The 22,106-nt window shown below is 32.5% G+C and overlaps 2 protein-coding genes across 2 annotated transcripts; both read right to left on the reverse strand.

The window, feature by feature from the left end:
* Window positions 1-257: 257 nt before the first annotated feature.
* On the reverse strand, window positions 258-8,814 carry LOC147384598 (RHOMBOID-like protein 1). Its single transcript, XM_086425778.1, has 6 exons — window positions 8,251-8,814; window positions 3,368-3,531; window positions 2,084-2,247; window positions 1,708-1,967; window positions 1,437-1,563; window positions 258-650 (listed from the first exon to the last, which is right to left on the reverse strand). Exons 1-6 carry the CDS (start codon window positions 8,568-8,570, stop codon window positions 528-530), a joined length of 1,158 nt encoding a protein of 385 aa, XP_086281904.1. The 5' UTR covers window positions 8,571-8,814; the 3' UTR covers window positions 258-527.
* Window positions 8,815-13,983: 5,169 nt separating this feature from the next.
* On the reverse strand, window positions 13,984-21,396 carry LOC147384599 (uncharacterized). Its single transcript, XM_086426515.1, has 4 exons — window positions 21,065-21,396; window positions 20,487-20,590; window positions 14,625-14,754; window positions 13,984-14,294 (listed from the first exon to the last, which is right to left on the reverse strand). The coding sequence occupies exons 1-4, from the start codon at window positions 21,173-21,175 to the stop codon at window positions 14,256-14,258; spliced, it is 384 nt and encodes a 127-aa protein (XP_086282641.1). The 5' UTR covers window positions 21,176-21,396; the 3' UTR covers window positions 13,984-14,255.
* Between the last annotated feature and the right edge of the window lie 710 nt (window positions 21,397-22,106).

Raw genomic sequence — 22,106 nt, forward strand, 5'->3', positions numbered from 1 at the left:
GGCCAAAGCATGTGGAGATATGAATTAGGTGACGTGTAAGAGAGAGATACCCGCTTTGATACCAAGAATTGTAGAAAAGTAATTGTCAAGTCTCATAATAAGAGCTTGAAAAATATTTATATTAACTAATGTGTGAATGGACATAAATGTCCTTACATAAAAATAAAGAGAAATAATAGAAAACTAATAATAAACTACATTATTTTCAATAAACTTTTGTTGTAACTAGACAACATGTGATTCACAATGCAACCATCTATGGAACTGAGATCAATTCATTAGTTTAATGAACAAGAATCGTCACATAGGAGTTACAACTCAAGATGAGAAGACAAAATACTTATTGAATGGTTGAGGAACGATATTCTTAACAAACGTATATCGTACATGATGAACTTTACATGCTTCAACATACATTTGTGCCCCATATAAAGAAGCGGCACCACTGGAGTAGCAGGGTGGAGTCTTCTACATGCTCTTAAAGCCTCTTATGCTAGCTTGTATCTGTCCTAGTATGAATGTGCATGTCAACCACATAGCTGAGAACATAGATCCTTGATCCGAGAATTGGATGAATCTAACAATGGATATGTCTTGGATCTCCCATTGCTTTGGCACGTCAAGGTAAGTTGGTTTTCACTCTGGGATGACTGCAACAATAGGTCAAGGTTTATGACTACATCACAATATATGCTCAAATTACAGGCGAGGAAGGTAAATATCCTCCTTGCCTGTCTGATAAAGATATAGAATGCATTTAGACGGTTGGGACCTATACACTCTATCAGACTTGGTATAGGAGATATGTTAAACTAGCGAATCCAAGTCCATTCATGTTTACCATATGTATCATAAAGAGCGATTATAGGGAGCAATTTTGCTTCAAGAAATCATCATTTCTATCATTGGGTTTATTTTCTTTTGGTACAAAATCTTCAAGGAGTTTCGGGGACTGATATTTGAGGATCTTTTGGGGAGATGGGATAGGGTGTGTATTCACAATGAGGTTTCAGGGGCAGATTTACCGTGGGGGCACTTGACCCACAAGAAATTTTAAAAACTACTAGGAATTTATGCTATGGCGACCGATAACAGCAGTGGCAAAAAAGATCTGCTGCTATTGCCCCCACAAGAATTTCTAGTCATCCCCACGTTGACAAAATCCTAGCTCCGCCCCTGAATTGAGGTGGTTGGGATGAGCCAGGGGAGTACTTTCTCTCGGTTCATCACCTCAACCTCTATTTTGATGAAAAGCTATGTTTACTTGTAAAAAACAGAAATTGGATTTATTTTTTTTTTGCTTTGTGGGGTTAGTGGTTAACAGTTAGCATTTTTCAAGGGGTTTGAGCCTAAGACTTAGGGAACAACCTCCTCAAGGTCTTACCACTTAACAGAAATTGGAATATACATAAGTGCAAAAGAGGCAGCTTAATTACCATGCAGTACACAGGTTCCATCTTGCAGCTCCATTTGGACGTGGGGACGCAGCTCAAATAATGGCACCAGGAACAGTGATCATTTACATTGACCCCTCGTAAGAGCATAACAAGGCCAACACTAAACCTGTTAAAATCAGAATTATTTTAAATCAGAGAAAACCCTAGGTTCTGTTATGCCAACCAGAAACAATAAGTCTAATTTACAGACACGATGAACCATCCAGAACAAACATAGCAACAAATGAAACTAGAGTTATCAGGACCTTACCAAACTATTAAAAGGATCAAAGCGGTGACCCACAATGCATACTGATATATCTTGTGTTTAGGTTTAGGTGATGATGTAGGATATCCCGGAGGGACACTCCTTTCGCTAATCCATCCAAACTGAGGGCGAATAAGAAACACAAAACCAAGAAGAAGCCCTGAAACAAATCCTCCAATATGTGCAAAGTTGTCCACGTGTGGGAGAACTCCCACAGCTAAATTGATTACGATGATGAAGAGAAGAGTCAATAATGCTGCCAACTGAACATTCAAATTTGAACCCAATTCAGATAATTGGGCCGCAAAAGTATTTGACAACAGAGAGCATATATTTCCATAGCAAACCCTAGCTCCATTTAAAGCAGTTATATGACTACCTTATTTGCATAGATCGTCCAATTTATGATGAGTTCAGAAAGCATGCCTCCTAGTAATCCAAAGAGAGCACCAGAAGCACCAACAGAAATGCTCGATTGGATAAAAAGAGCTGACAACAAACTCCCTCCAAAGCCAGAGATGACATATAGCAACCCTATTCTCACTGTAAAAGGACAAAACAAGAATGACGTAAGAATTTCAAACTGCAAGGGTAAAAAAAATTAATGGACAAGAAAAAATGCATCAGCAAAATCATATAAACAAAATTGTTAAATAAACCAAGATTTTTTTTTTGAAGTATGTCAGCATTTATCTAACTTGTAACACAGAAAATTCTTATAAAATGGAGTGTCCTTGTTACATGAGTTTCATAAACTCAAAGCTCAACCAGAAAATGTTGATAATCCAAGTTTAAGTTGATTCGAGCCTCGATTGTATACCGGAACAAACCAATCAAATTTTATGGTTTCTTTGAGTAGTTGAAGCAGAAAGTGGGGAACAAAATCAACAGGATGGGAGAATTATTGGGAATCTGCCCACAACAAAATCTATGCAACGAAACGCTTGTATACCAATCTTCTTCATTGCATCTTTTTAAATGATCCCAACTTGGATGATGGGGTCATGTCATACATGATACATGTCCCGTCATTCACCTTGCAGTCTCTAGTAGTATCAAGTATTTCTCTTTATTTTCCCTAGTACCATTAAGCAAGTTTATCTCAACCTGGATGATGATCTCAAATCACACATGTCTCGCATTCACTTCAGGATCTTTGGCAGTATCAATTATATTCTTTATTTTCTCTGGAAGTACAATTAGGTTTATCTTGATTAAACGCATACATGTTTACAAACGAAAACATGCCCAATCAAACGACGACATACATTCTCAGGAAATCATTTTCTCAAGAGAATGTTGTCACATAATCAAACACACCATAAAAGTAAAATGACTAAGTGAGGAATACAACTTATTACAAGTTACTAGAACAAGAATAATGAGGAACAGGTGGGAACATCTTATTTATCATTAGTCACTAAATCTAGTTCCATAACTCAAAAATGCTTAATGGATGTCAACTCACCATACTCATAAGCAAAAAAAAAAAAAAAAAAACCAAAAACAAAAAGCAAAAAACTAATAAGTAATAATTTTCATGGAGTTTTCACTTTTTAAACTTGAATTTAACCCATGAACCTTCAAATTTTTAACTCAAAAACAAATTTCACTTAGTTGAATACTTTCCCAATTTTCAATTTGATTTAGTTTAGATACATACCAAACCCAAATTCTTGCTCAAGCCGAATTCCAATAAATATGAGACTCAACATATTGGCAAGTATATGGAAAACGCCAGCATGTAACCAAATGCAAGTGATAAGACGCCATGCCTGATGCCTATGAACCACTTTACTAACTTCGAGAGCACCCATCTTCTCTAACCTGAATGAATAAAACATATAACAGTTAATTTGATATAATCTCCTCTTAGAAATTACAATCTACGATATGTAAAAACATGTTCACAGTTGGTAACTAGGTTATTAAGGTGAATGGAAAAAACTTCAGTATTAGTTTTGACCCAACTTCAGAGACAAATATAACCTACTTTTTTTTTTTTTTTTTGCTAGGCAAGCAACCTACTTTAGAAATTATCATCTCTTAACATGACAGATATTGTTCACAATTAACAGACTAGTTATAAAAGTTAAATGCCTTCAACAAATGCATTTCCCTTTGGATGTGAAAACTCATGTTCATTATTTCATCCATGTCGTGTATGTCATAAATCATATTCATTAGAAGCAGGATACTTTCAATAATTTCTCCATCAAAATCAATCTAAGAATTGCCTCTAGACACTGCAAAATTATCTAAGAAAGACTTGATAATTTGGAAGCTTTAAAAGTCTAAGCATATACACAAACAAATGGCCAATTAGAATGGAAGCACAATGACTGGAGCAAGTAAACACATGCCAACTACGTTACATAGAATAGAAGCACAATGAGTGGAGCAAGTAAACACATACCAACAATGGTAGGCAAAGACATCACATTTGGGGGAAAAGTACGTTTCTTGTCTTTTCTGAAGAAGAGGAAGAATCATATCTAACCTAGATGCATCCCATGGGCCTTTATGAGTACCATAGGCCTTTATAACTAAATATTTGTCTCCTTTAGAAAAAGAAATATGTGATCACTATTGTTCGAAGTCCATAGAAGTGAGAAAGTTGGTGCTGCCAAGTGTACAAGTTCAAATAATTAAGATAAGAAAATAGGTTCTTGAGAAATTTCAGGCACAAAAAAAGTTGGTGGTGGAATGCTGAAGATTAAAAGTTTATTCAAGAAAAAGGATTATTACAAGGGTTAGAAAATTACTTGGTAGTGTTATTTGAAGAAGGGGGGGTCAATGCAAAACTAGAACTTGGATAAATACTTTATAGTCCAAGGGTTTTAAATAAGTCAGACCCAAAAGAAATATCTAGAGTGCAACTTTAGTAAGGACACACATAGAAACTATGCAATAATAACAATGATGGCAAAGAAATACCTAGAAGACCATTTTTGCAATTTTGGTTCCATATCCATAGAGATGAAGATATTGAGGAGGATGTGTTGCCCATAAAATTAGAGCTAGGAGATTAAAGTGGATGTGGGATTCTGGAAGCTATGTGACAAAGCATTCAAATAAATTAAAATGAAAATTTTATAAGATGATTATACGTTACAGAGCTGAATGTTGGGGATCAAGAAGCAATACATTCACAGAAATACAGAATTAGCATAATAGAGATGATGATGTAGAGCTAGGTGAGTGGGAACACTAGGAAAGAAAAAACGAAGAAATGAATGCATTGCTACAAATGAAGGTAAGGATGTGGATTGAATTTTTTAGAATTGACAGGAGGAACAAAATTTGGTCAACCAACCTCAAATATTGGGATAACGCTTTGATGATGGCAATGATATTTTAGTCTTATACTTTCATGTTTGTGAAGAGCTCAAGGAGTATTGACACCTTACCTATTAGAAAGAAGAAGAAGAGGGGAGGGGGCGGGGAGCACGCTCGTTAGTGGAAATTCTATTAGTTTTCCATGAGACTTGATTCCATTATGCAGAATCCACATATTTCTACCAAAAACAATGGTATGTGCCCCATAAAACTTCACAGGCACCAATCCTAGAGATTGTTTAGACTTAATCACTCAAATGCTCATGAGTGGACACCACAATTAGAAGCACCTAAATCTAGGGCTGGCAACGGATCGGTTTGGTACCGGATCAGTACCACTCCAATATTGATCCAATTTTTTTTAAACATGTACCCAATCCAATCGGATTAATGAATATGTGAACAAAATCCGATCCGTTTCATGTTATCCTTAATACGAAACCGATCCGATCCGAACACATGCCTTATTTTCAAATTATCAATGTTCAAAAAATTTATAATTTAAAAAATCCACTTTTCAACTACTAATATATAGGGAAACCAAAAAGACTAAAACGTTTTATCTATATGTATTTATATGAAATTATTTATGAATAAAACAAAATTATTAAAATATGTTCAGATCAGATTTTTTCGGAGCGGATTGGGGTACATCTGAATCCGATCCGAAATTGTATATGATCTAAGATTTCAATCCAAATCCGAATACAATCCGATTTTTCGCGTCTTTTCGGATCAGACATCGCATACATTTCGGATCATTGCCAGCCCTACCTACATCTATCAAAATTCTCATTGGATAACAACAATGTTCAATAAGTAATAGATATTCAAAATCATTCCATTCAGAATCCCTTTCTCTATCAAATCATCGGATTTCTAAACTCTCATAGCACCCCTCAATGTCTAGTCTCATTGTAACAACAGATTTTAAAAGGATCCTAATTTTCCCACGCATTCAAAGAGAGTTTTTTCTTTCCTTCAATTTAGGGAGCACCATTTTGATTTCTTCGAAGAACAAAACAATCAATTTCTTACCCACAAGACCCCAACATATTTAAGATTAAATATTATATATACCATCTTAAAAGCAAAACTACTGTTGCCTTTTCATCCATTGTCTGTGTTTTGGATATACCCCTCCATGTTTAAAAAATCAATTTTGGGTGTTTTGACATACTCCTCCATGTTTGAAGAGTATTCGAGATGCCTTCATTTCCAAACAAATGACCTACCCTCATTGAAATCAGTTTTCTTTGAAAGAAATAACGTAAATACTCTCACCTTCTCCTGCAGCCAAAAACCCTTGATTCTTTATTAGTTTGTGTATCTTCTTGCTCCTCTCCCATTTCACCTTTCTTCTTAGAGTTGCTATGATGTTTGAAGTCCTTCTGTTTTTCGTTTGATTTATATCCAACTTCAATGGGTACAAAGAAATTCCTTTAGAAAATTTTGATATGGATAAGTCTCTCTCCTTTTTCTTTTCTTTATTTTTTATTATTATTATAATTTTTTTTTTTTTTTTTTGGGGGGGGGGGGGGGGGGGGGGGGGGGGCGCATAAAAAAAGATTCAAACAGGAAAATGCTTGGATGGTCGCAATGAATCTGGATCACCTCATTTCCTGATTCTGACCTTCTACTGTGGGTGTTGTGTTTCTTTCACATTTTTGACTCTCTTCCACCTTCCCTTTTATTCTTTAGTTGGTTAAATTTCATAAATTTTCACACCCATTTGGCACACGTCTGCTTTCAACCCAAGTGCTTTTATGAGATCTCTTCTATAAGAATTGCAATTGCACCTAAATTGTTTGATAAGAGCATTCATGAGGTGCTCTTGGGAGTCTAGAAGTGTTTCCGCTTCCAAAAACTTGGGGAGCTTGGCAAAATGAATTAAAAAGCAGTTTCTCAATTGTAGATGTTACACTGCATGTTAATGGAAGTTATTCCTCTTCTGCTACAGTTATGAGTTTTTCAATCCTGAATCTCAATTATGTTTTTATTTTTTTTCTTGTATTTTCTATTTGACTTGATTCTCAAATCTTGGTCAAGCTCTAGCTGAAACTCTTGATTGAAGCTTTTAATTTTAGTCTATCAGGTCATGACTAGTTTTAATGTTTGATCTTCTTTCAAGATTATCAATCTGGTGGTAATTATGAGTAGCTTCAATTACAGGTTTGTGCATTAATCATTCATTGCTTTATCATAATTGAAAGGATCACAAATAATAAGAGTATCTGAAACTTTTTATCAAAAAATGACGTGTCAATCAAACAAAGGCGTTTTATTTGTTATCTCACCAATTTAGTTGGCCAATTCAATGGGCAGCCTATCATTTGATAGTGTATATGTATGACAATGTAATGACATGTATACAATTGAAATTGACAAAAGACTTTGTCCTAGTACTTGTGATGTTGAGATAGATTAAAGTATGGATACAAGAACTCTATAATTTTATTAAATTTTTATAAATTAAATAATTAGTATTAAATTTTGTTATCACTACAAAATTATTTATAATTTAATTAATAGTTTTGGTATACCTTAATAAGAAAGTCAGTGTTCAACTATTTGTGAGTGATTTTGACACATTGCAAAGCAACTTTGAGGTCATGGGTTCATGTCCGACTTACCCATCAGAATTTTTTTTCTATTATTTTTTTTATAATTATTATATCTTATAATTTTACTATACATCTTTAACTATTTGATGAAATTGCAGCATTCTTTTATATTCATTTATTATTTATAATAAATGTATATTTTACTTAATTATATACTCAAATATATTATTATAATTACCTTTTGCATTTATTTATTGAAAAAAAATATATTTTTATTCAAAGATTAATATTATCAGAACTTTGTATAATTGCATTAAGTCCTCGTGCGATGCAAGTGCATTTTACTAAAATTTAGAATTTGGAAATTATAAAAATGAAAATAATAGTAATTCCAATCAACATCATGCCGTTCATCCCTTCATGGAGATTGAGTAGAAGCATCCATTGATTTGTATTCAAAGGGAGCCATCACAATAGAAAAGATTTTAATTGAAATTTCCATATTATTTCATAAGCACTTTTCATATAATTTGCACAAGAATTGAGGCCCAAAATACCACCATACTAGGTTTAAAAAAAATATATATATCTAAGAAAACAAGGAAAAAAAAGAAGAATTTCACATAGAAGAAGAAGAACTCACGTGGAAGAAGAAGGCCCTAGAAGGGGATTCTCCTTGAAAGACTGGAACGAGAGCCTCCCAAGAATCCTTCTAGCAACACAAGAATCCGAATTCTTCGGGCAATTATTAATGAACATTGTGATAATGAACAAAACAACATTTACGAACACGAACGAAGGAATCAACCAAGGAAACCATCTTCGAAAAGGTCGAAATTCTTGAAACAAACGGGGATTCGATCTGGTTTGCGTCTCTGTCTCCACTGGATCGATCACATTATCACCAATCCTCAGATTAGCCTTACTTTCTACGTCCAAAGAAGGAGAATCCCTCCTCATCATGAATGTATCAAAATATCTATGAATCGATCAAAATTAACTGAGAAATTCCATAATAACAGCGAAGATTGAGCTAAAAATCGAGCTTCTTAAGGAAGAAAAAAATGGTGAATTAGGGCTTCGTCTAGGGTTCGCTAAATATAGAGGTGCCGCTAGATTTGGATACCAAACAGCAGAAGAAGCCAAAGGAGATTGGTTCGAACGCTACAGCTTTACCAATCTGTTAACTTCGTTCGTTCACGTAATAACATTCGTCTTTCTCTGTATGTAATAAATTACTAATTCGTTTCTCTCAATCTCAACCGTTCATATTGCATCGGTTTATATATACGGAGGCTGTAACCCAAAAACTTATGATCTTTTCTGCTGGATTGAGTGATCATAATCTTCCACGTACAAGTCCTTTGGACGTACATAATTAAGCCTTTGGAATGGGAGAGACTAATCTACTAAGCTGGCCCCTTGCTTTAAAATAATAATATGAAAAAAAAAATAACCCCACCACCACTTCATATTTCTGCCATGGGGTGCACACATAACCGTAGATGTGTTTTCTCGAGATATGAGTAAAAAACATCTATGATTATGTGTGCACTTCCATGTCAAAAATGTGAGGATTACAGTAAATCTTAGGGGTGCAATTTGGTCCGATTCAAACTGAGAACTGAATCAAACTGATAGTTTTGGGATGGTTTGGTTTGATTTAGAATAAGTTGCGGTTTGGTTCCGGGTTATGGAGAATTGATCAATTTGATTTGATTCTCGAATCAAACTTGTATAGAACCAAATCTTTATATAATAAATAAATAAATGTATATAATAATAATTGTTATGAATTATTTTAACTGTTAGTACATAGATTAATAATCTTTCATGGATAAACTAATGACATTACATGGATTAGTGATTTATTGTATGAAATTTTATTTTTATTATATGTTTGTTTTTTCATTAAAAAATGTTACAATTTATAGAATATTGGCAACTCATAGAATCGAACCGACTTTAGTTTGATTCTAATGGAATTTGGTTTAGTTCTGATTCTTATTTAGTGGAACTGACCTATGTCAGTTCGGTTCCAATTTGACCTCAATCCGAACCAAGTTGCACCCCTAGTAAATCCAATTTCACCCCAGTTAAGCCCCACATCGATTAAGGACTTTGGGTTTTTGTGGGTTAAATGTCTGTTGGGTCACACCACTTGGTTTTAGGTTAGAATCTAACATGGTATTAGGGCACATGGGTTGTATGTTGTCTGTAGGCCCATTTGTTCACGTGTCAGGCCTTTGTTCAGCTTCAGTTTGGCCTAGACGTGTGGGTAGGTGTTAAGTCCTACATTAGTTAAGAACTTAGTGTTTTTGTGAGTTAAATATATGTTAGGTCACTCCACTTGACACCAATTGATTTTAGGTTGGAATTTGATAACCTCAACATTAGTGTATTTTTTTTATAACTTCTATTGGCACCCCCAATTTTTACTTATTTCATCCGAATTAAAGTTAAAGATAATAGAGAATTTTCCCATAACATGGGCAACTTTTGCAAAAATTCTGATTTTGGTACACTGTTCATTTTAATTCCCAGACCTTGTTTTCAAGATAGTTTGTTGGTTGTATTCTAATTCATAGTGACAATCTTGTTGATTAAAAAAGGGATGAACTCGTTAAGAAATTTAAAGAATATATATCCTTGATATTTAGAGTGATGATCTCATAGGTAAATTTTTTAAAAAATATCCTTATTTTTTAATGATGAGATCCTTGGTAATTATCAGTGAGTTTATCAATTTTTATTAGTGAGATCATCACTTTAAATTAGAATACCTATCAATGAACTTGCTAGAAAACATGTTTTGAGAATTAAAATGAGTAGTATAGGACTCGAAATTTCATCATGTTCAGCACACAAAATGATAATTTGCCCAAGAAAATAAGTGAATGATTGAGAAGAAGTAAAAGTTGGGGTGCAAATAGAAGCTCTCTCATTTTTATTTTGCTAGATTTCTATAATTTTTAGGGTTAGAGTTTTATATGAGACTAATCGTCACTGTAAATAACTACTTAAATTATTTGAAGGAGTGCTATAATATTTTTGTAATCTTGGTGTTGTAGTATGCGGTAAACCTTTGTAATGTTTGAAGAGTGTATTTTAATCTTTAATTGGGGCGTGAAGATAATTTAAGAAATTAGAATGTCCTAACCAATAAGTAAAAGTTGGGGTGCCAATAGTAGCTATCTTATTTTCTAGATATTTTTAAAATACACTATCTATATACAATATCTAATGTTTGGGATAATCTTTGAGATAATTTTCATCAGGTATTTATTATTGGGATACACATAGAATCTCAACCATTGGATATTGTACTTATACTATCTGGACGGTGTATTATTTTTGGAGACATATTTCTTGAGTCGATGGAAAAGAGGACTCTCTCTTTGTCAAAAGGAAAATAAGAAGAAGGTGATGGAAGGATAAAGAAGAAGATATATATACATCTCTCTATCTGAAGAAAAATAAGAAGGTGATGGAGGATGACGAGATTTTCTCACTCTTTCTCTATTTTTGTTTGATGAAGAATAAGAAATTCTTAGTATTTTTTGTTTTCCATTTTTATTTATTTATTTATTTAATTGTAGTAGGGATGTCAATGGAGTCCCATTTAATCAAAATCAAAATCGGAAACCCTATTTCTGATTCCTTTTTTATTAGAATCAATTAGAGTAAGTCCAAAATGGAATCGAACTTATAGGAATCGAAATCGTTGGTTTCTATTTAATGGGTACTCCTACGTATCCAAAACTGATTTATTTTGTCATTTCTTTTTATAATACATGATTTAAGTTTCCTACATTTTAAAATATATGTAACTATGCATCGGAGTTTAAAATGAACTATTTCTCTCAAAAGTTTATTACTTGTAAAAAGATAAATTTTAATTCTTGAAAAATAAAATAAAATCATTATCTCATATCTTTAATGGAATAAATTATAATTAAGTTGATACTTGTACATAATATTTTAACTTTTGTAGAAGAAAAAAGTTTTACAATGATTTGAATTTTTTTTTTAAATGTATGGGTATCCATGTTACTTGGTGGTTCCAATTACAGTTTCACTTATTTTAGAATTGAAATTGAAAAAAAAAAATGATTATCGTTCTAAGTTCTAAGTATGTAAGGAATTGGATCGGAAACGCCCGTTGACACTCTTATATTGAAGGCAAAAAAACAAGAAAATCCCAAGGAGTGCAACTTTTTTTTTTCTTTTCTTCAGGAGAGTGAAGTGCAATCATAAAACTGGAGTGCAATGAGTTCTAGGTGGTGTGCATTTTAGCCACTCAACAAATGGAATCAGTTTCAAATTTCAACAAGTTTGTAATCATACTTGGTAGTGTACTTCACGCAAGTACGAATTCATGATTGATTTCATGGAATCCAAGTTAAACATTTCTTTGACGATAGGGTGGGTACAATCCGCCAACCATCCAACCAAACCTATAAAAATATTTTAGAGTTTGATTTTGATACAGATATCGATATCAAAAATTTGTTACACGAGTTTTTTCGAAATAACTTGTGGATCCAGCATCCACAACTTGGACCTAAAGGTCTGTATCATTAACAACCAGCTCAACTACTCTTTTGCCATCAAAGCAAATATTTGTTGAGCTATAACCAATCATGATAATTCAAAAACAAAGGAAACATGACGGTCCACCAAAGGTGAATTGATTTGATCCCATGAGGAAACTTTGAGCCTACCTCTTTACCCTCTTTTCTACTCTTTTTCACAATTCCTTTTGGGTCCTTGGCCCAATCTCTGATCTCAACTATAGTAACAAAAATCTTTCAATAGGTCTCGTTTAAAACATGTTTTAAAACACATTTTGTAACTCTGACTTTAAAATAATAAAAAAAAAAAAACGTTTTTACACTTTATTATTTATTTGATTTTATGTTTTAAACATGTTTTTTTTTCAAAAATAAAAAATAATAGGCCTATGGTTAATTTTTTATGGTTTAATGGTGTTTTGTGATTTAGTTCATAAATATTATTTAATGTGAGATTTTATGATAGTATCTTGTTCTTATGATTTTTAATTTTTTTTAATAGTATTTTATTTTGCTCAAAATATATGTTAATGGTTAGACCTGTTTTCGTCATAAAGTGTACAATTATGCGTGGAAACAGGTTATCATGCATAGATATTCAATAATTTTTTTTTCCTAAAAGAAATTGAAAATTTAGATTATATATATATATATGGGTCAGGTTCAAACGACAACCATTTCAACACACATATAGACAACGTGTTTTATCTATATGGGCAAAAATGTTTAGATGGGCTGATTTTTTGTGAGGATGATCTCTGTGGTGAGGAGATCATCCTTGCCAAAAATCAGCTCATTATGAAACTTCTAGACCGTCCAATTTTTGTTGAAAAATTATAGACCGTCCAATTTTTGTAAATCAATTTTGATGGGGTTACAAGTTTTGGAATGGGATGATTTTTTGCCAGGATGATCCCCTCATCACAGAGATCATCCTCACAAAAAATCAGCCCATTCCAAACATTTTTGCCCATATAAGACAAACACGTTGTCTATATGTGTGTCGCAATGTGTGTTGCAGGAACCCGACCCTATATGTATATATATAATTTTTTATTTGATAAATTTATCGTTTTTTTTTTTTTTTTTTTTTTTTCCGTTTTGTTCCCATTTCTTTCCTCTTTTTTTTTTTTTTTTTCTTGCCCATTGAAACCCGTACTCCGACTTGGTGACTATGATCTCAACCTTCATTTTTCAAGAAAATCAGATATGTTTAATTAGGATTGAATCAAAACATCTGAAAATGCATCATAAACTTCTCTAAATTGAGGGGAAAAGGGTAAATCCAGGGAGTTCAGGACCTTGTCTTTCTCATCGAGGGAGGTAAAAATAGAGGATATTTACATACATTGTCTTAAAAGTCGGTAAAATTTTCCAAAATTTCAAAACAATTTATCAAATAAGGGACCTAACTATTAAATCTGCAAATCAACTAATCACCATGGTTCTTTGTTGATTAATTGCCAAATCGTTTAATCGTGATCTTCTTGTATAAGGGCTGCAACTGCAATTTTTTTTTTTTTTTTTTTCTCTTGAAAGTCTCCCTAGCTCCAAACTTTCCCTCTTTCCATACAGCCTAGTCTTGCAACCTTGATTTTTCTTTCTTCTACCTTTCTCTTCTTCAAATATCATATTAAACATTCTTTCATTGATTCTTCCTTAAAATCCATTATCTTCAACCTCAAGATTCTATATTTTTCAATCTTCAAATCTAAAGAACAAGTTAAAGTTTTTCGGGAGGTTGAAGATGGATTTTTGGGATGAAATCCAAAAAACTGTAAACTTTCCCAGATTTAGCCAAATTAAACCAAACTAACCATCTACCCAACAAATTTTTGAATGTTTTTTGTGAGCATTCTTGTTCTGCCCAAGTCGGACCTTTGAATGTTACAGCTTGTATAAACAGAACTAAGAAGAAAATGAATCCGGACGAAAATAATTAACAATGCCGTCGATTAGGCAATGGGGGAGCTCACATAATCCAGTAAATTCATTCAGTTGTTGCTCGATAAAAGGCAAAAAAGAGAGAAATCTAGCTCATAAAGTTGTTGCCAAGTCAGCGGAAACTAGTCAATCAGAAGTGTGCCAAGCTGTATACTAGAATCCATGCCAGCTGCACAATCGACAAAAGGGTAGAAAGTTTCTTGTTATTAAACTAACATTGACCTTGGTGGTATGAATAATGCTGAAGTGACCTCAGGCTGGAACCTCATATCGCACTTCTTGAGTGAAAGTGCATGGGAACCATAGGCGCTTTTCATCGAGATACAAGTGAGAAAGCATGTATGGTTCCTATCCATTTTCATGTCAAGAAGTGCAATATGAGGTTCCAGCTTAAGGTCACTCCAGCACGACTCTGATAGTATATGTATTTGTTCTAAAAAAAAAAAAAAAAAAATTAAATAAAGGAGCTCTAGAAAAGGATTTTTTTCTGAATAAGTACCAGAAAGACAGTTAGAGAAGCAAATAGTCCCTCTTGAAGGAGAGCTCCATGACCACCGAATTCTTCTTCATCAATCTTTAGGATCATTGCATAATAACCATAAACAATAGCAGAAGACAGCACCAGAAATCTGAAAACCGAAAAAAAAGGTTATTCAACAATCTACCGATAAAAGCATATATTAGGGACAATTATGTGAAACACTATTCTGAGCTTTTAGTTAAAATTTATAAAGCAATGACACGTGCTTTACATGTAATTTTTATTAGCAAGCCACATTCCAATACCCCAACCTTGGCCTAACAACCAAGGAAAAAGAACTCTCAAAGTTAACTGATGGGCTAAGTAACGTTGTACAGACCCGTAATTTTTATTCCTAATTTGCCTCTTGACCATGCAGTGGAAACAAAAGAAGAAAAAAGCATATAGTCCTTTTATTTCTTCGATACCATGTACTCCATAGGTAACTTTTGGATCCCATCACCCAACTAGTCACGTTTCTGAAGTCTCCCATAAAATGTAATTGCTTTATCTTGGTTAATGGAACAAAAACTGGATTCTTTGGAGAAAGTTCGCTCAGATTAATAGAAGGCAAGTATACCAATAAGCCTGGAAAGAGAGGAAAAGAAATGAAATGGAAGATAGGAATATATCCACTCTCATTATTGGTGTAACAACCTTGGTGGGTATTAAGAGCCCGTTTAGATAGAAAGTAGAAAGTAGCTACGAAGAAAGTAACTTTGGAAGAAAGTAATTTTTAAAAAGTAGAAAGTATTTTCCTTTTGCTTTTTAAAAAGTAAGAATTTTTACTTTTTAAAAGTAATTTTCTAAAATGAATCCAAACAAACTTTATAACTTTCAAAAGTCAAATAATTATTTTTTGTGTGTATGCAAACGGGCTCTAAGTTACCAAAAAAAATGCTACTTTTAACTTCTGACTTAAAAAGAGTTGTTTGGCAAAGAGAACTCTAAGAAGGAGAGCCAATCAATCAATTTCTTTGTTATTTGTTAGCTGAAAATGAAGACCTATGAACAGGTATAAATCTGGGAATTTAGAATTGGTAAATGGAAACAGCCAGAATCATTTTTCGAAATGAAAAAGGAGAGCGATCCTTTTTCTGATGAATTCTTTTTCCATTTCCTTGGTATAAAACTACCATTGATGGATTAAAAGTGGAAACTGTTAATTGATTTATTGAAAGAGACAATACCAAACGTTATGTGTTCCCACCTCCAAAGATATATTATTCATTGATGCTTGTTTTAATAGAACTCTGAATCCAATCAAATCCCTGTCTACTCTTTTGTTTATGCAAGAGAAACGGGAAAAAACAAAGAGAAGAAACGATTGAAAAAAGAGAGAATATTTTAAGAGAAAAAGAAGAAATTCCTTCTTTCGATCAAATTAGTTTGGGATTATTTAGAGATACCCATCAACCCTATGTAAAATGATTTAAATGCCCTCATCTTTATCTTGTAAAAAGAAAAGTCATAATTTTTAATTTAAAAAAGATAATGGTATTGAAGTCATTTTCTAATAGTCTATAGAAGAGGACTGGAGTCAAGGAGTGGCATGTCATTGGTCTAGGAAGAAGGGAAGTGTCAAATATTTACAGGGTGTGAAAGGTTATGTCTAAATTTCCAATATTTTTTAATAAAAGAAGGGTTGGCTTGGCTCGAGCCGAGCCATGTTAAAAGTAGTTTTTATAGGCCACATCAGCACTAATCCAAACCATTTATTTGTCTAAATAGAGGGTTGGTGGTGAATGTAAATATAGGGAGTAGCTATAGACCTCATGTATATATATATATATATATATATATATATATATATATATAGAGAGAGAGAGAGAGAGAGAGAGAGAGAGAGAGAGAGAGAAATTGTGAACCCAATTGCAAGAAAAAAGACCCAACCCTTTCCATCTTAATATCCTTACTCCAACTCTATCTTTTTGCAACTATATTCATCACGACTTAATGTAATACCTCTGATCCAAAAACCTATGAATTATATAATCAATGATACTTCTGAAATCCCTATAATGGAGATAGATTATAATCATTATTGTTTGTTGTTTTGAAATAATGATAGTTTCATAATTAACATTTCATAATTTATTATGTTAGAAAATTATTTGTCAAAATTTAATAATTTTATGAAATAAAAAAATTTGCTACTATAATAGATTTTTTGGCTTTATATATATAATTGAGCCATTAATTAAAATGTATGGACCCAATAAATAAATCTAGTAGATATATTAGTAACTCAAATCATAGAAGTACATGTAGTGTGGGTAGTATTTGTTAAAAAAGGATAAATGAGTCTATGAAAATGATTAGTGGATAGTGGTTTTGTAATGTAATTAGTAAGAAATTCAAAGGGATCTTCTTTGAGAATTTCCTTGTCCATTGGGATTGTGTTTGTAATCTGTCGGAGCCATAGCTTTGTGCTTGTCCTTTATTTCTTTTTCTTGCTTTCTTGTCTTTTGTTTCCCTTTCCTTTGGTAGGTTATCTCAATTTGCCGCTTGTATTTGTTGTTTCTTTTATCTATCAAAAACAAATACTAATAACGCATAGGAAGGATTTTTATTTAATTTAAAATTAAGGGCTTGTATGAAAAATTGATCTTATCTTAGGTTTTAAAAGAAATATTCAAAGACCCACTAATCAAGCCAAAATTGGTGGAGTTATTTTGGGAATATATTAAGTCTCATTTTGGTATTATTCAATCTCTGAATAGAATAAAAATAAAATTTATAGAAAGCTTACATATTGTGGACGTCCTTAATAAGTGTTTTGGTTCCTTTTCAATTGAATGGTAATATAGGAAAAAAAAAGTGTAACTTTAATTTCAACCCTTAGATCATCTAAGAGTATGATGATATGAGAATCAATTCGGAAAGTCATTCAAAATTTAAAATCATTTCTTAGATAGAGATTATCCATGTAGGAAATTCTTTTCAAAATTCAAATCGATATTTTTTATATTCATGTTAAAGTAAGGAAAAAGTTTATGATAGTCAAGGCTTTCCTTAATTAGTGAGTAACCTAGATTGGCAGGGAATTAATATTTGGTGCAAATAAATGAGATAATGTTTTGTGACCATAGTATTAAATTTCAACATATTTCCATTTCCACAAGTTCCGACACGAAATTTAAATGACAATTTCTTTTTGTATATATTTCGGTGGAAATCACTATTCATTTCGAGAAATATTTCGATGAATAGTGAATTTCGGCCGAAATCATCATTTTTTAGGTATAAAAATGCAATATTTTATGAATAGTAAATTTTGACCAAAATATTTTCTTTTTTGCAAAAACTTATAATTGCTTTTAAGAAGAACTTGTAAATTACATATAGTATTTACTAATAAAAACTGCATAGAACATTCATCCATTAGTATAAATGAATTATGATTAGTTAGTTATATATATCATCTTGTATTAATCTATTCTAAGCATATTAGTATGTTTATATAAGCACGCATACAACAACCATGTTTCAATTAGTTGGATACATTAGCAATTTATTCGTACTTATTCAAAAAATAAAGAAATATAATTACAAATGAATGCAATACTTAATAGTTTCTTCATTTTAATGTCTTGCATATTAAGTTTTATGTAGTTAATACAACATTATTATTCTTATTTCCACCGGCAGCCTCTCAATACATGTGTGTATGTGTAGCAAAATGTTGTTACTCAATTTCTCACTCCATATGATAGTTTATTGTATTTTGATGACTTAATGAGTGTGTTTTAATGCCTATTTTATCATTTCCTATAGGGTTAATGAAAATTTCATTAATATTTCTATCATTTCCACCATTTCCAAAAAATGTACTAATTTCCACATTCATTGAAATATTTCCACGAAATATTTTCATTTCCAGACTAACTGAAATAGACATCGAAATAGAAATTTAATACCTTGCTTGTGACATTATTCCTGGAATTTTTTGGGAGTACACTTTTATTTTATTCTAAAGCTTAATCTCATCCTAAAAAACAGATAGGATAGAGGGTGAGAGAGGGAGATCTTCATCTTCTTCTTTTTCTTAAAAAAATATATTTGTAATCTCAATCAAGCCTTGATTGCTTGCTATTATTAAAGAAGAAATAATCATTCGTAGAATCGGGTGAATAAACATACTTGAATCATAGACTCATTGTAGCAAAAAGGTAGGTTCATCTTTTACTTTCTCTCTCAACTAAAATAAGATATCTATGATAGAATGTGAGAGTTCCATACTTGAAAGTGTGATGTAGTTAGATTTGTTATGAAATTCTATGTTTGGAGTATAATGACAAAGGTGACAGTATTTTATAATATTTTTTAGATTATTATTGTCATTAAGGTTTTACTATTGTTATTGATCATTAATATATTTTTCTCTTGTGAATTTTTCATATTCTATTCGATTATCCTATATTAATTCTTAGAAAAAGGTGGAGATGAGTTCCTACCCGAAATTTGTGGCTTATGTTTTCTATTACCAAAATTTCAGATTTTAGTTGAAAGGAGTGATGACAATGCACGAGATCGAGAGGAAACGATTTGATGATTCTTTCTCACCTATATGATTTATTTGCTAGATGATCATTTAGCTCTATTAATTGATGTTAAGGGGCAAGCGGGCCTAAGGTTTTAATTTGACTTATGTTAATAGGTTTAACTGGTTCTTCTTTTCTTTTCTTTTCTTTTTTTGATTTGTAAATCTAATGAAGTAATAATTAATTAAGTTCTCTTATAAAAATAATAATAATAATAATGATGATTAATTATCCATTAATTAATAATTATATTTTTTAGATCACCCCTGAGTCCTGGGTCACAAGTTTAATCATAAATCATGAGTAGCATTATGGATCCAGAGTTCGGAGCATGACACTTAATGTCCATTAAGCCAACATAGTCACATCTACAAATCCATCTTCTTGTAAAGGACATTTCCCTTAGCTAACCCATGCCAATTCTCTGTTCTCTCTAGGCTTGCAAACTTCCTTCTAATTTATCAATTAACTTATGCCCTATTCCCTCTTTCTAACAAGAAGTCTTGTCATGCTTGCTATAAGCTTACCCCAAATACTGCCAGCATTCCATATAAGCATGCATGGCAAACTAGAATAATAGATTTGATAAGTGCGATTCATACCCAACAGGATAACACTTACATTTTTTATTTTTATTTTGGAATTTTCCTAAAATTTCTCAATTACCAGATCCCTAAGAGAGTACTAAAAGATTCCCAATTCCCAACCATAGCCTTAAACAAAAGATGAGATGATAATTATTTTAAACCATATAATTCCTGACATCTGAAAAGCTATCAGTCCATATTCCAATATCAAAAACCAAACTGTTCCCTAAATAAGCCTTCAGACCCTAGCTTGCTTTGAAGCACCTAATAACACAGTTAAAATCCTGATTTTAATCTCAGGAAAAAATGTGTGAATGTCATTGGAGGTGGGAAAATCTCTCTTTCGGGTAGAGAAAACTTTGATGAGGTCAGAGCCCTATAACAGGATCATAGTACTAATGATAATAAACAGAAATCAAAACGTAAAGCATAGTGATGTTAATACATTCCATACAAATTAAAGCTTGCCTAATGAAGTTTTATATGTCATGTGTATCCAAAAAAGTGTTGCTTGTATGGCTTAGACCCATAGTTCAGTTGGTTTGACACATTGCAAAACAACTTTGAGATCGTGGGTTCAAGTCCAGCTTACCCATAAAATAAAATTAAAAAAGGCGATGCTTGTAATGAAAATGATGTGAATGGGTAATCAAAATTAGGCCTATTCAACAGATGTTCCTGGTAAAGAAGGCATGCACATTTGAACTTACACAACAATCCATATAGCTCCGACGAAAGGAACAGCACCCCATAGCAACCCACATATGAGAGCTACCACTTGTCTTATCCAATGCAAAACATCTCCCAATTGATCCTGCAATCATTAACATTCAAATGTAATGACCGACCCTGATTCATAAATTGATGAATAGATTGCTAAAAATGAATAAGATGAGAGAATGATTTGATTGCAGATCTAACCCCTAGATCGATTCGAGATGGTCAATTTTTTTTCATTATTATCAAATTCTAAACAAAAATAACTCAAATTTAAATTAAATTACTAATTGTAATCCTAATCTCAAAAACTAATATTTCTACTAATATTAGAAGGTTCTCTCTATCACAACAAATTTACTGTATTTAACAGTAAATAGCTGGGGAAAATAACATTTTTGACTCGAATTTCACGACTTCAACCCTAAAATCCACCAGTAACTTCTATTGAGATCATCATTATCAGATCAAATTGAAAAACCTAAATTGAAAGCCAAAGAGAGATATAGAACAAAAGAAACACAAATCGACCAGAGACATTAGAGAGAAATGTAATTAAGAAAGTCCATACCTTGTCCCAAGAAGCCTCGGGATCTAACAATTTAGCGAATTTAAAAGGAGAAATGTGATCATTCTGCTGCTGTTGCTGAAGATTGAATTTAACTGATTTTCTTTCTTTCATTTCTGGAGCCCTAGAAATACCTCGCGAGAAGTCTCCCTCAACTTTAATAAAAAAATTTATATTTATGAAATTGTTGAACCGAACCAGCTCAATCGTTCTTCCTTTTCTCCATTAAAAACAAAAATGGTGAAGAACCAACATTTGGGGTTTTCAGGAGTTGCAGAGAGATCAGAAATACAAAATAATATGAAGTGATTTCGCAGTAAGATTATCTGGTTCGGATTGTTAGATTCTGATTCTGAGTAGGGGTATCAATTGAGCCAGTCGGCCCGCTAATCCGGCTCGACTAGGCCCGGTCCGGCCCGGCCGATAAAACAAAGGATAGAACCTTCGTATTGAACCCGAAAAGGTAGGGCCGGACTTAATAATTTTTAACCCGTTCAATCCGGGTTGGGCTAGGACCTTATAATGCCCAACCCGACCTGACCCGCCACTTAATCTTACAGAAATATTTATAATATTTTTAATTAAAAAAATATTTTTCAAACAAAATTAAAATATGTTATCTAATTACAATTTAACTCTTATACATAACCTTTATAAGTTAATACGACATTAATTTCAACTTGGATTGGATATAGATTGCAAATATGTATAAAATAAATTATTTCAAAAACATAATTTTTTCATTAAAAATATTGAATTTTAGTCATTCTATTGGACCGAGTCAATTTAGGTCCAATACTAGTATAGGGCCAGTCTAAGTAGAACCCGCCTCTTTAGGATCAGGTTAGGGCTCAACCAAGCCCAATCCGAACCTGCCCATTGACACGTCTAATTCTGAGTTTGGATTTTGGACAAAAGCTGATTTTTAGAATATGTTTTATAGACTAGTATGCCTTGCCCGTGGGTTGTACCATAGGCTTAGGACTAATTTTACCTATGGTCAAATCTAAATGTTTGTACAATATTTATGGGATTAGGATCCGTG

Source organism: Akebia trifoliata, chromosome 15, assembly GCF_017979445.1.
Source record: "Akebia trifoliata isolate Shusen 1 chromosome 15, ASM1797944v1, whole genome shotgun sequence".
NCBI lineage: Eukaryota > Viridiplantae > Streptophyta > Magnoliopsida > Ranunculales > Lardizabalaceae > Akebia > Akebia trifoliata.